This window comes from Solea senegalensis, unplaced genomic scaffold (assembly GCF_019176455.1).
Source record: "Solea senegalensis isolate Sse05_10M unplaced genomic scaffold, IFAPA_SoseM_1 scf7180000013505, whole genome shotgun sequence".
Classification (NCBI taxonomy): domain Eukaryota; kingdom Metazoa; phylum Chordata; class Actinopteri; order Pleuronectiformes; family Soleidae; genus Solea; species Solea senegalensis.
The window spans coordinates 1-12,460 of NW_025320834.1; the positions used below are offsets into that span (position 1 = coordinate 1).

General features: G+C 42.2%; 1 protein-coding gene across 1 annotated transcript in view; it reads right to left on the reverse strand.

The window, feature by feature from the left end:
- Nucleotides 1-2,850: 2,850 nt before the first annotated feature.
- Nucleotides 2,851-12,460, reverse strand: part of LOC122760380 (low-density lipoprotein receptor-related protein 1-like) — a gene marked incomplete at its 5' end in the record, with an annotated part of 32,155 nt that continues 22,545 nt past the window's right edge. Inside the window, 21 exons of the mRNA XM_044015506.1 lie at nucleotides 2,851-5,601; nucleotides 6,405-6,549; nucleotides 7,242-7,280; nucleotides 7,395-7,488; nucleotides 7,577-7,650; nucleotides 7,762-7,863; nucleotides 8,024-8,195; nucleotides 8,457-8,618; nucleotides 9,014-9,187; nucleotides 9,313-9,453; nucleotides 9,545-9,721; nucleotides 9,829-9,948; nucleotides 10,107-10,213; nucleotides 10,406-10,584; nucleotides 10,676-10,962; nucleotides 11,080-11,199; nucleotides 11,295-11,432; nucleotides 11,517-11,654; nucleotides 11,746-11,868; nucleotides 11,975-12,097; nucleotides 12,215-12,347. Coding sequence (XP_043871441.1) covers nucleotides 5,464-5,601; nucleotides 6,405-6,549; nucleotides 7,242-7,280; nucleotides 7,395-7,488; nucleotides 7,577-7,650; nucleotides 7,762-7,863; nucleotides 8,024-8,195; nucleotides 8,457-8,618; nucleotides 9,014-9,187; nucleotides 9,313-9,453; nucleotides 9,545-9,721; nucleotides 9,829-9,948; nucleotides 10,107-10,213; nucleotides 10,406-10,584; nucleotides 10,676-10,962; nucleotides 11,080-11,199; nucleotides 11,295-11,432; nucleotides 11,517-11,654; nucleotides 11,746-11,868; nucleotides 11,975-12,097; nucleotides 12,215-12,347 — 2,886 coding nt within the window. The remainder of the gene's footprint in view (nucleotides 5,602-6,404; nucleotides 6,550-7,241; nucleotides 7,281-7,394; nucleotides 7,489-7,576; nucleotides 7,651-7,761; nucleotides 7,864-8,023; nucleotides 8,196-8,456; nucleotides 8,619-9,013; nucleotides 9,188-9,312; nucleotides 9,454-9,544; nucleotides 9,722-9,828; nucleotides 9,949-10,106; nucleotides 10,214-10,405; nucleotides 10,585-10,675; nucleotides 10,963-11,079; nucleotides 11,200-11,294; nucleotides 11,433-11,516; nucleotides 11,655-11,745; nucleotides 11,869-11,974; nucleotides 12,098-12,214; nucleotides 12,348-12,460) is intronic.

A 12,460-nucleotide genomic window follows, 5' to 3' on the forward strand; every position in this document is an offset into this window, starting at 1 on the left:
GTTCTAATCCCATTAAACCCCCCTGAGGCTTTTGCAAGGTCTGTGTTATGAGAAGCACAGCTCCACTACACACTCATTGTAGTCTCCTGAATGAAATATGAAGGTGGTCCAGTGTCCCTTTCTCCCCCAGAGGGCAGTGACTCCGATGTGACATGTTTTTTCTTCCTCCCCCTCCTCCCCCAGTATTGAAGAGCGTGCCCTTCACAGCCCGCACTGCTAAACGCGGCTCACGGTTCTTCTGTGAAGCCAACCTTTGTGACGACGCCAACTGCTAGCCCTCCCCCCTAACGCCAAGGTTGTCCAGGTGTCTCTCGTACGCCTCTTGACCACTGTGCATGCAGCATGTACCCCCCACTCCCCCCAACCCAACCCTTATCATTACAAATACTGTGAACTAACTTGGGCCATTATTGGTTGTTTGTGTTCTACTACTAGAAGACTCCTATCAGGCGTTTGGTGATAGGAGTCAGCCAAACCTCTTTGCCTGCCTGAAAAAGAAGTTGTTCTGAGTGTCAGCATATTTTCTGCGTGAAAGTAATGTTGATACACAAAGTGCAATTATATGTGACTGTGATTAAATGATCAAGTCAGAGCATCATGCATGATACTTAAAAAAAACAAAACAAAAAACAAAAAGGCTGTGCATTATTATGGCATATTTCTTTTAAGGCATTCTTTTTTACGAAGCTGAATTCAACGATAAAGAGGTTTGGCTAATTTACTGGTTTCATCAGCGATGCTTTGTCCCATGAAACTAACATGTTTGGTGTTGGTTTCTTTCCGGCTAACATGTGACTCTTCTTTCCTCCACCACCACTGTTTATTCTACCCTTTCAGCTGAAAAGAAGATTAATGACAGTATTTCCCACTCCTAACAGAGGGTAAGGAAGGTAGACCGGCTGAAATCCGGCCCGCTTGGCCTTCCAGCTCCTGTGTGCTGCTACAGTGATGTCAGCTGCTTCAGCTAGTGCTTTGGTTGTAATCAGAAAGGATGCTTTTACGTCAGTGAAATTTGCGTCATCATACAAAAATCTGAAAATAATGACAATCAAATACGGAGCGAGCTAAAGAATATTTATGGTTTGAGAGAAATTCAGCATTGAAACACAATTAAAACACGAAAAATCAGTCATTTCATTTGTCATGATCCTCCCTGCAGTATTTTCAAGACATTATTTTTCAACTGTGCCATTATCATCATCATCCTCACACCCTCCTATTACATGTTGCATGTTGTCCAGTGTTCATTCACCTCTCACCTGTCAACAGCGTCCGTCATGTTTTTGTCTCTGCTAACTGTCATGCACTGTCGTGTGCTGAACAGCTGTGTGGTCAACAGGCTCTCAACAAAAACAAAGACACATTCAGCGACACACGCACACAGTCTGTATAAAACACTGTTACACATTTAAAAGGCTTTCTTTTAGCGGCACAGACATCTCGACTATTGCTTCAGAAACTCGAAGGAGAGCTTGTTGACCATCGTATTGTAACTATAATAATGTTATGTCATGTTGTGTTTTGTACTGCTGCATTATTAGTGCTCAAAGTCGCCATAACTGCATTTCCAAAGCTTTGAATTTCACTGTTTTGTGCGTCACTGCCACCAGCTGAAATACAAGGTTTTGGAAATGTGTCATTCAATGTTCAGTCTGCATTGTTTATGCAATTTTTTTTTGCAATTTTTATTTTTCTAATACACAGTTGCCAAACCTTAACTGCAGACGTTATTGCAGAATTGTTTACTGTAATGTACTACAACTTACATTCATGTGGCAGTTTATTAGGTACACCGAGCTGATAAAAAGATAGGTATAAAGAGAAGTGTTAATCTGACTTTACAATAACCTCGGAGGATGTCGTTTTACTAAATTATACACTGAAGTGTTTGGTTCTTTTTGCTTACCAAATAATAGACATAAGGTTTAGCAGGTGTACCTGGTGAACTGGCAGCCGAGTGTATGTTCACTACATTTATGGCTGTAAAACAGTTAAAGACATTTTAAATTTGACCTCTGGGTCCTCTAACATGTGTGCCCCCCCCCTTGTCTCTCACCCCTTTCTCCATACCTACTCACAGATCTTCGAAACCAGCCCTTCCTGCGAGCTGATGCATTGATCCGGAGTGGTTGGAAGAGACCCTAAACCACTTATTCTTCACTTATACCCTCTCCCCATTATAACCCTCCTCCCTGTGTCCCGATGGTTCATCTCAACCCTGAGGCTGCAGGTTACAAAGACTCTAAAGGGAGGACAGGACAGAGCCCTTGTTTTAGCTGGGTAATTTATTTATTTATGGAAGCCCTGAACCGCCACTTTAAGTGAGCAGGCACCGGTGTCGAAACACTCCCACAGGGCCACTCTCCCACTGCAAGTATAAGACTTTCCCCCCTCATCTGTTGGTAGTGAGAGTTAGATCAGAATGGACCACGACTACACACATACAGGTGAGGTGACTTGACTGGCAAACCGCAAAGCAGGAGAAACGGTGCTTTTACACACGCAAAAAAAAGCGCTTGCCAACATGTGGATGTTATTCCCAAAACCATTAATTTCTTCAGATTATGCAGTCATAGCAGGACTTAGACTGGGAGGCAGCCAAGGGAAGATGCCAACAATGCTGCTGGGATATTCTCCTCACAGACACGTTCAAAAACCTTCCTCCAAACAAGAGAGAATCTTCGCACGTCCAATCGAGACTTATTACAGACAATGGTTTGATTAATATGAGTTCAATCATGTGTCCCTCTGCGACAAGCTAGCCAAACCAAACCTTATTGAATGTCTCATGTTTTGCTTTTCCGAGTGCCTTTTTCTGTGTTAACAGTGTTCTCGTTGGTCAGCCATATGTTCCTTTTACATTTTTTTTTTTTTTTTAAAGATTGTATTTTTATTGCCTTGTACGTTTTAACAGTAGCCTTATAACATGAAACAAAGTTACATTTTCCAGATTTCAAAGGCACACAGCAATGAAAGGTCAAGGGGAACAATGATTTGATGACTGCTCGATTATTAACTATCTGTATCTTCCAGCTCATTCCATCTGACATGAGTGATTATGTTTTGGTGCCTTGTCCAAATACTCGTATGCTTTGACAACACTTTCTGTCACACCTGAAGTGGCATTCGCAAAGTGACAAATGTATGAAGAGGACTCCACGTGGACTGCTGTCAAAAGGGCTCAGATGACTTTAATCTGCTATAGATGTGGTGATAGATGAAGGATGTTTTTGTATTTTCTAATTCAGCTGTCAACAGCTGTCGAGAACTGCAGCCTGTGTTTTAATGTAACAATGGCACAAAGGGAGCGATACTCTGTACACTACATTTGGCTTATGCTGTTTAAGACACTATTCTTTAAGTGGACATTTACATTTATGTATATTGAAATCAAAAAATTACCTTTAGAGGAAATGATCCATGAGCTATTGACTGAAAGATGACACTTTCTTTTTAATAAATAAGATGAGTTATCTAACTATATAAAAATAAAAGACTGTTTTGGCAGTACATGAGTTTTTAAAAGCAAAAGCCTGGTGGTCTTTCTTGATAAAGCAACATTCACACAACTGTTTTGCTACATGGTCATGTTTTATTTTTAAAGCCTTTTTAGGATAGCCGATGTTAAAACCTGATTAACTCCAGCAAGAAATAATAAACAACTGCGTTTCCTCTCCATCTCTCCAAAATGACAGACCGAGCCACTGTATAGTTCTACTATAAAAAAATCAATTTAATTTCTTATATCAAAAAGAAATAAAATTATAACAAAACAATCAGAACCACAAGTATCCATGTGGGTTTAGCCACTAAAAATTTCCAACTGAAAAAAAATGATTGTTTTAATTTACATGGAGAGGTGAAATTCTAATAGATCAGGATGTTAAAAAAAAAATAATAATAATGTCATCAATACTGTCATTAAGTGTAGGTAAAAGACTTGTTTCCTTTAGGAAGGATGAGTGAGAGCACCGTGCAGTGATATGGCAGGTATGGCTGAGAAGAAGCTCAGTTAAAAGCAGTGTGGTGAGCAGTGAGACACACAGAGCAACACTGTGAAGACTTAAAAACCAGGCTGACAGACAGACGGGTGGTTAGCGTTAGCAGCAAGGCAAAGGAATTAACAAAGGAATGCTTATCAGGAAGATAATCAGTCTCCTTACTGGGAATGCACTTAACAATGAGCATTAACCTAAATTACATGTTCATGTAATTACATACGATGCAAAAAAACCAACAACAAACAAACAAAAAAAACAAACCTCCCCCAGAAATACGTACCATTGAACGTGTTCCCTGGCTTTCTTGAAAGTACATTTACAATGAAAAGACAAGGACCAAAAGCTAAATGTTACCATTCTCAGTTAACTATTCGTTGCAGATTGGTTTTTTTTCAGTGATGACTGGAAATTCACAGAAGCTTGTCGTCACTCCCCCCAAAAAAGAGAACTTTCTACAACAATTTCAGAGCAAAATCGGGCTTCTGTCCAGAGTGTCCTGCAGTAGGCTAAACCAAGGCCACAGATATCCATCCCAGACTATTTCATCCAGGAACGTGGACTTTATTACAATCATCTTCATCCAGCAGCTCACTCGCACACTGCCATAATCCACTCATTCATTTCTGACACGTAGTAAGTCAAAAATAATAATAATAATGTTAAAAAAAAAAAAAATGTTAAAAAGTACAGACTGCTATTTGTTACTGATGTTTGTATTCCTGGGTATATTTTCAAGACACTTTGTTAATAGGTTTATATAAATGCAAATATATTTATATATATAACTTTAGTCTGTGCAAGGAGGTAAAAGACAATCGCTCGAATGTTTTGTTTTTTTTAAGACAACAGAGCAGACACTGTGATGCCGAGTCCTCCATGTGTACATGTGCAGTTACACAACTTCTTATTTCTCCCTTTAAAACCTCCAGCAGCAAACTTACATATACACATAGTGTGAAAGACCGAGCCAAAACCAGCATCCAGGAAGCATTCATAGTGACGCCGACTCTTCTCCCTTTCATGAACAACAAAGACTTGGCAACATTTTTCTACGATGGAACAATATTTCTTTTTTCCCTATACAATTCATACAAAAATAAAAAATTAAATTTGTTCCACGGCCGCTCTATCTATCTTTTACATTTGCACAGAGGTAGTGGCTATATGCGTGAGATTGTGAGGAGGTGAGCAAAATTAAAAATAACTGAAAAAAAAATGTCTATAAAATGGATCCTTTTTCATCACCAGAGGATTTTTTTTTTTTTTTGTCAAAGAACAAAATATAATACTGCAATTACTTAAAAAAGTAGTCCTTCATTTTATACATTTTATACAGTGTTCTTGCTTTTTTTTTTGTTGCTTTTCTTTTCAGTTTCAGTTGGTAAAGGCATAAGACGAGGGAGCTTGTCGGCTCACTGGGTTGGGCAGGGCAATGTTGGCAGAATTCAATTCATGCCGAGCTCTATGCTAGTGGGTCACTCAGGTCCTCATCGCCCTGAGAGAGAAGCTCCTTCTTTTCATCTGTGCTGGCCAGAGAGTTGCGGCTGTTGTGGGCGCCCATGTATAGGGTGGCATACACTGGGTTGGTGAAGTTAGTCGGCTGTGGAGCAAAGGAAATTACGTGGTGACTCCAAGGACACATGAGAGCAACATTAACAATACATCTTGCTTTTGCCGCTAGAATACTTGTAAATGATTTGGTACGTTTTTATGTCCTGGTTCTTTGTGAGAGGAACTAGTCCAACAATTTGTAACTGCATTTCCTTTCAGATCTCTGTGGACCAATAAGGAGACTTTAATCGTCTTAAAATGAATATAATAAAAAAAGGTGATGCATGAAAGCCCTTATTTCCACTGTCTGGGCTTTGACTCACATCATCTCTTTATACTTTCTTCTTATTCAGGGGTTTAACCCTTAGAACACAGAGCACACAGCACATTTAGGCGGTTTTCTTCCATTACTGTGTTGAAACGTATATACAGAGGCTATACGAATGTGCAGTATAGAGTGTCTCATATCCTTCTTTTCATATTATCATTTGCAAATTTGAAATTTGTGAAATATGTCACATTTCACAGTTCGCCTGGCTCATTTGTATGAACCAAAAGAAAAGAAAAAAATATTATCACTACTCCTGTTTTCTAATTAATCATAACTTTGACCTAAGATGTGACCTACAAATTATTACACACTTTTTAAAATTATTTTCATTATTATTAAGGAGTTGTGTATTATTCCCGCTGCAAGTTACCCTGGGTGCACCTGTGGCACAGATCTGTGGGCACTAAGGGTTAATGAACGTAACTAAAGAATAGCAACACAAGATATTTATCATAACAAACTAACAAAAATAGACGTGGATAGAAATGAACATTTTGGAAATGGGGTAAAAAGTGTGATACCTTGTCCGGGTCCAAAGCAAAATCTGAATCCAGGAGCTCCCCTGCGTCATCATCAGGGTCTCCTTCATATATCTTATATGCTGGGTTCCCAATCTCAACATTCATGGCTCCGTTTGTCATCCGGTGATGCTGGAAGCCTTTGGCCCTACAGTCAGACAAAGGTGAACAAACTCAATAACCATCAAAGCAACAAAGTTAGACCCTTGTTTTAAAAACAAACGAAGAATAACACTTGCTATTTCTGGGAGAAACACAAAATAGCAATGAGAGTATCTTAAACTTAAACAAGGTACTGCCTCAACACCAGCTACACACAATCCACACAACCAAGACAACATTTATTAAAAGGTTGTCAAATGAGCTTTTTTTTTGTTTGTCAAAAGACCATTTGATAAAACCAAGAAAATGTACTGCAGCATGTCTATTGTGGAGAATGCTGGATTTTCACATTATAAATAATCAGCTGTTGGCAAGCATTATTGTTTATAATATTCATAGACGCACAATTTACAATGCAAGCACACGGCGTCAGCCCAACATTTACACAAGGGAAGGTATGGAGATGCACGCAGAACAAAACAGTTCAATTGTTTGTGCATCACCAGCAAAATGATGTCAGATTAAAGAGTCAACAGGTTCCTGTTTTCCTGGAGCTGGAACCCCCACGGAGGAACACAGGAGATGACGGGCAAAGACAGACAGACATATTTTCTACACCGATCAACAGAAGGGACAAATGGACTGACATAGAACATGGCCAATCCAGCTGGATATTAGGGAATGAAGGGGACAGGATTTGTGGATCAACAGCTTAATTATGTAATCCTATAAAGTTACCGCGAGCACTGAGAATGAGATTTGCCCGGCCATAGAGACCTGGGAGACAGGAAATAGATGGTTATCAAAAGAGAAGATAGACAGCATAGGTGTGAGGAACAGGTGAGAAATGGGAGTTTGAACTGAACAGGACTCTCTGAGCCAGGAACGTACCCTCGCATTCTCCGCTTGTACCACAAGATGGCACCAACCACCAGCAGAGCCACTAACAGCAGCAGAAGCACTGGGATGGCGATGGGGGCGGTACCTGTGAGAGAGCAAATAATGTGAACAATCAGGACCAAAGAGCAAAGGTTCTAGTACAAGACTCAGCAGTCAGACGCTGTGTGACTCACTTCCACTGGAAGAGGGAGAATCTACAGGTGCAGCTGCAACTTCACATCTGTATCCTCTCCACGCAGCAGGACACCTGGACACACAATGAGCCAGCGTTACAAAGTGTCTTACGTGGTTTTCAAAAGGCATAGATTGGTATACGCAGACTGGGGTGAGTGTCATGTCGTGTCATGTCATGTCTTACTTGCACTGAGGAAGCAGTGTGCGAGTGTCGACTGAACATTGCCCATTTGCACAGTAGTTCAGACAGGAATAGCAGCTGGTGTGGGTCTGACCATTGGGACAACTACACACACACACACACAGATAAAAACACACAGAATTGAAGATTTACTGTAACAATCACATATAAGTGCAACACGCATGGAGAGTCTGACTTTTTTTCCACGTGTCACTGAGCCATCCAATATTTACTAATCCAAGTCCACGTTCTACAGGTTACCCACCTGCAGGACACCTCCCCTGAGGAGGACGTCAAACATTTGCCCGCTCCACAGAATTGACATTTGTCCAGGTCGCACTGGTGTCCAATGTACTGGGTGGGGCACAGACACAGTTTGGTGCCATTGGAGGTTTCTAGGCAGGTTCCGCCATTCAGACAGTACCCTTCACATTTACCTGAACATGCAGAGGAGGAGGTGGTGAGAGGTTTGTGACACAAGGCATTTTGGAAAATCAGAAGGCTCAATGTTCATTTATCCAAACACACAAATTGCGTCATTTAGGAGCACCTAGATTGAGTTCTTATCAGAATATAAAGAGGTTTTTAATAGTCTGTGTCTTTTCTTATGCCAATAACAAACACAAATCATACACATTTGAAAATGTACAAACAAACTCGTCCACAATCCACAAATTAAAACAATAAATGCCACTTACTGTACTGGCACTTGTCTCCCTGATACTCTGGGGGGCAGCTACAGGTTGGCTGGTTGCCTGTGTTGACTGAGCAGTTGCCTCTGTTCAGGCAGTAGTCCTGACAAGTGTGGCGGTTGCAGGTGGGCCCCGTGAAACCCTTTGGGCATCTGCAGGTTGGGGCGCCTACAGTTCAGGTAAAAGATTAATTACAAGTTAAAAGAAATCGGAGGCAAAAATAGCAATAAAATTGGTGAGTCAACGCTTGGGCCTAGACACTGTACCAACATTGTGAGCAATTCAGTTGAGATGCTTTGCTCAAAACATTAATGGAACTGGCTTCACTTTTCTTAACATTTCCAAGTCGTCATACAGATATATCACGACTTAAGAGAAAGGATTGACTCGAGTCAGAAATCGGACAAATTTAGCATCTGAATTTGATGTCATGAGATATTCCTATTCGGACCAAAGTGGTAGACTGACCAACCGACAGACAGGAGACACTGTATTAGGAACATCTGAGCATGAATTATTCCCATACTAACTGATTGCATATGACTAATGTGTTAGTAATATACCTGTAGGAGAAGCAGTGCAGGTGCCTCCATTCTTGCAGTAGTCCCTGCACTGGTTGATCTCACATCTCTCTCCGGTGTAGCTGGGCTGACAGCGACACTTGGCCACCTGGCGAGCATTGAGGAAGCAGCTTCCGCCGTTCTGACACTGAACATCGCAGGGCACTGAGGGGGGAGCTGCACAAGGGGAACTCCATGAGCCACCAACATTTCGTGTGAAGACTCTGACTTTTAAAAACACTCCGATGCTAACGATGTCAAAGTGAAAGCAGGGATTGTGCCGTTTGTTTGTGCAGACTTACAGAACGGCGACTGCGTGGGGGTTGGTCTCTCCACACACGTGCCATTGTTGGCCACATAGTTATTAGGACAGGTACACACGGGTCCACTGGGGCTGAGCAGACACAGCCACTCACACTTTTTCCTGTCACATGGATTAGTCACTAATACAGAGAAAAAAGACACAGGATTAAACGTGCACTGAACTGCGGGAAACACTTGTTATCTTACATCAACATCTGTTTTTACACTCACTCTCTGGCTGCTTGTAACGGTGATACAGCACAATGTCAGTAGCATGGTTGATGCCCGTGGTAAGATTTTCCATGCGGCCTTTGCCAAACTTGTTGACCCGGAAGACAACGTTATTGATATACGTGACCCCATATATGTAATCCTCAAAGATATCTATGCTGAATGGATGGAGCAGGTCTGGGAATGAGAAAACAGATCAGGCAATAAATATTTCTGCGGCATGTTATCACTGGGGCTTATCACAGTTTCATACTGTTTTTTTTCCTGTGTGCAAACGACTCAACTGTTTTTGATGCCAGAAACAGCAATGACCGGATCAGAGCCGTCCAGGCGAACACTACCAATAACTGAGAGTTTAGCATCGGCCCAGTAAAGACGCTCGTTGAAGTAGTCCACAGCCAGACCTGTAGAGGCAGAGTCGAAGAGTGTACCGATCAAAACATGAGAATAAACATCTATGGATCTGCAGGACAACTCCACACTGTCAGATTGTTGAACTATGACACGCAAACCCTTTAAATCTGAATAAAGATAAATCAATCTGTTCTGCTTCATTACTGACCGGTGGGCCACTGGATGTTCTCATGGACCAGAGTCTGCCTCAGAGTACCGTCCATGGCAGCGGTCTCAATTTTGGGATGGTTCCCCCAGTCTGCCCAGTACATGGTGCTGAGGAGAAACCACAAAACACAAGAATGAAAAACAGAAAACACCTTAGATAGCAATGATATAATATATCATATATGATTTTTAATCTGTTTGCTACATTGGAGAATTACAACATGGATGAATGAGAATATACAGAGATATTATATGATTATGTGATTTGAGTAAAGCCACCATCAGTCAGCTGTCTTTTACCCTCTTTGTGGGTCCACAACAATGGCGTAAGGCTCATCTATCATGCCAGAGACAAGAGTTTTGCAGTGTTGGCCTGACATCTGTGCCACTTCGATTACATCCCGACCTGAGTCAGTCCAGTACAGATTACCAGCCACCCAGTCCACTGCTATACCCCGAGGCATCTTCAGCTCTTTGATCTGGACAAAAAGGCAGAATGGTGTTTACAGCGCAGTCGTATATTTCAGTGCGTGGCGTGTTTAAAGTTGCCCGACATTTGACCAGCATTACCTGCAGGTTGGTGATCCTGCCCTCGCTCTGCCGTTTGAGACGGTGAGAGTTGGCGGAGGACGGCGGTGACGTGGACTGTCCCGGGAGTTCATAGGAGGAGATGCGGCCAGTGTGCCAGTTGGTCCAGAAGATGTGATTGGTCTTGACGTGCAGGTCCATCGCATCAATGCGAACGCTGGCGTCGCCTTGAAAGGTCTGCTCATAGCGCCAGTTGGGCATGCCGGGGTCCAGGCTGCGGATTTCATTGTCATCAGCTATGTACAGAATCTGTCGGCTGCTGTTCATGCCTGGATGAGCAAAACAGAAAAAAACAGTCAAAAGGGAACTTTGACATGAACAAATGTCAAATGTTGTTCTACGTGCATCTCCTTTTAAATAAAAGCCTCAAAGCAGGAAGGACTCACTGTCAGCTTTGCAAGTGTCATTGATCCTGGTAAAATATTTGTGGCAGCTGCATTTGAAGGAGCCTTTGGTGTTGTTACAACTGTGGGAACAGATTCCAAACTGCAGACACTCGTTCTTATCTGAAAAATGGAGTATAAAGCAACAATGAACTTTTGCTATATTTTCAACATTTGATGATTTGTCATGACATTTGCAGAGTTTACTGCATCTGTACCTCCACAGGTGCGGTGTCCTATTTTCTGGAAGCCTGGTTTGCAGGAGCAGAAGGAGTCGGTGCCATTGGTGACACAGTGGGCTTCATCTCCATCACCACAATGAGTCCTGTTACTCCTACAGTCATTTAGCTTTGTATCTGGAAAAACAAACAATCCAACGAGTCAGAGCTGAGTCAGTGCATTTCATTTCTAAACCTTTGAGTCATGAGGCCTGTGAGCACCTGTCTTGCAGTTGATCTCATCGGAGCCGTAGTCTTCACAGTCGTTGAAGAAGTTACAGCGCAGAGTGGAGCTGATGCATCTGCTGTTTGTGCACAAGAACTCATCCTTCTCACATGTGGGAACAGCTGGAGGGGCCCCTGTGAATACATAACGCCACATGCACAGGTCAGCAATCTCCTACAGCAAAATGGAAAAAGTAGGGTTTTTATTACATGCAGCTCAACTCACGGCAGTTCACTTCATCAGAGTTGTCGCCACAGTTATTGACACCATCACATCTCTTGGAGACCTGCAGACATACGCGGTCGTTTTGGCAGCGGAAAGCCCTGGTGGGAGGACACTGGAACCTCCCTGGGAGGGAGACAAAGAAAGAAGACAAGCGGGACGAAATGCACCGTGTAAAAAAAAAAGTAGGTAAACAACAAAATAGATCAATGATTCACAAGACCGCACTCACTGCACTCCTCGGGGTTCTCGTCAGAGTTGTCCCCACAGTCATCCTCCCCGTCACACTTCCAGGCGAGCGGTTTGCACAAAGTGTTGTTGCACTGGAACTCATCCAGAGGGCAGTGACGTCCGGCTGAGAAAAAGGGAGGAACATTTTTTGTATGCTTCCACAAATTGTCCTTCTCACATTTTTCACAATTTCAGTTCACACCTTAAAATAGTAGTTTAAAAAGGGTAAAAATTCACTTACCAGCACTGCCACAATTCTCCTCATCACTTCCATCCATGCAGTCAGGATCAGCATCGCACCGCCAGCGGATGGGAATACAGTGTCCATTCTTACACTGGTATTGGTCGTTGTCACACTTCAGATCACAACCATGCTGCAAAAACCATCCCAGCACGCAGGTAAGTGAGAGTCGGCCTTTATACCAACTGAGATCACATTAAATATCTTATACCAAGGTCACAAACATAAACAAACACAAGACAAACA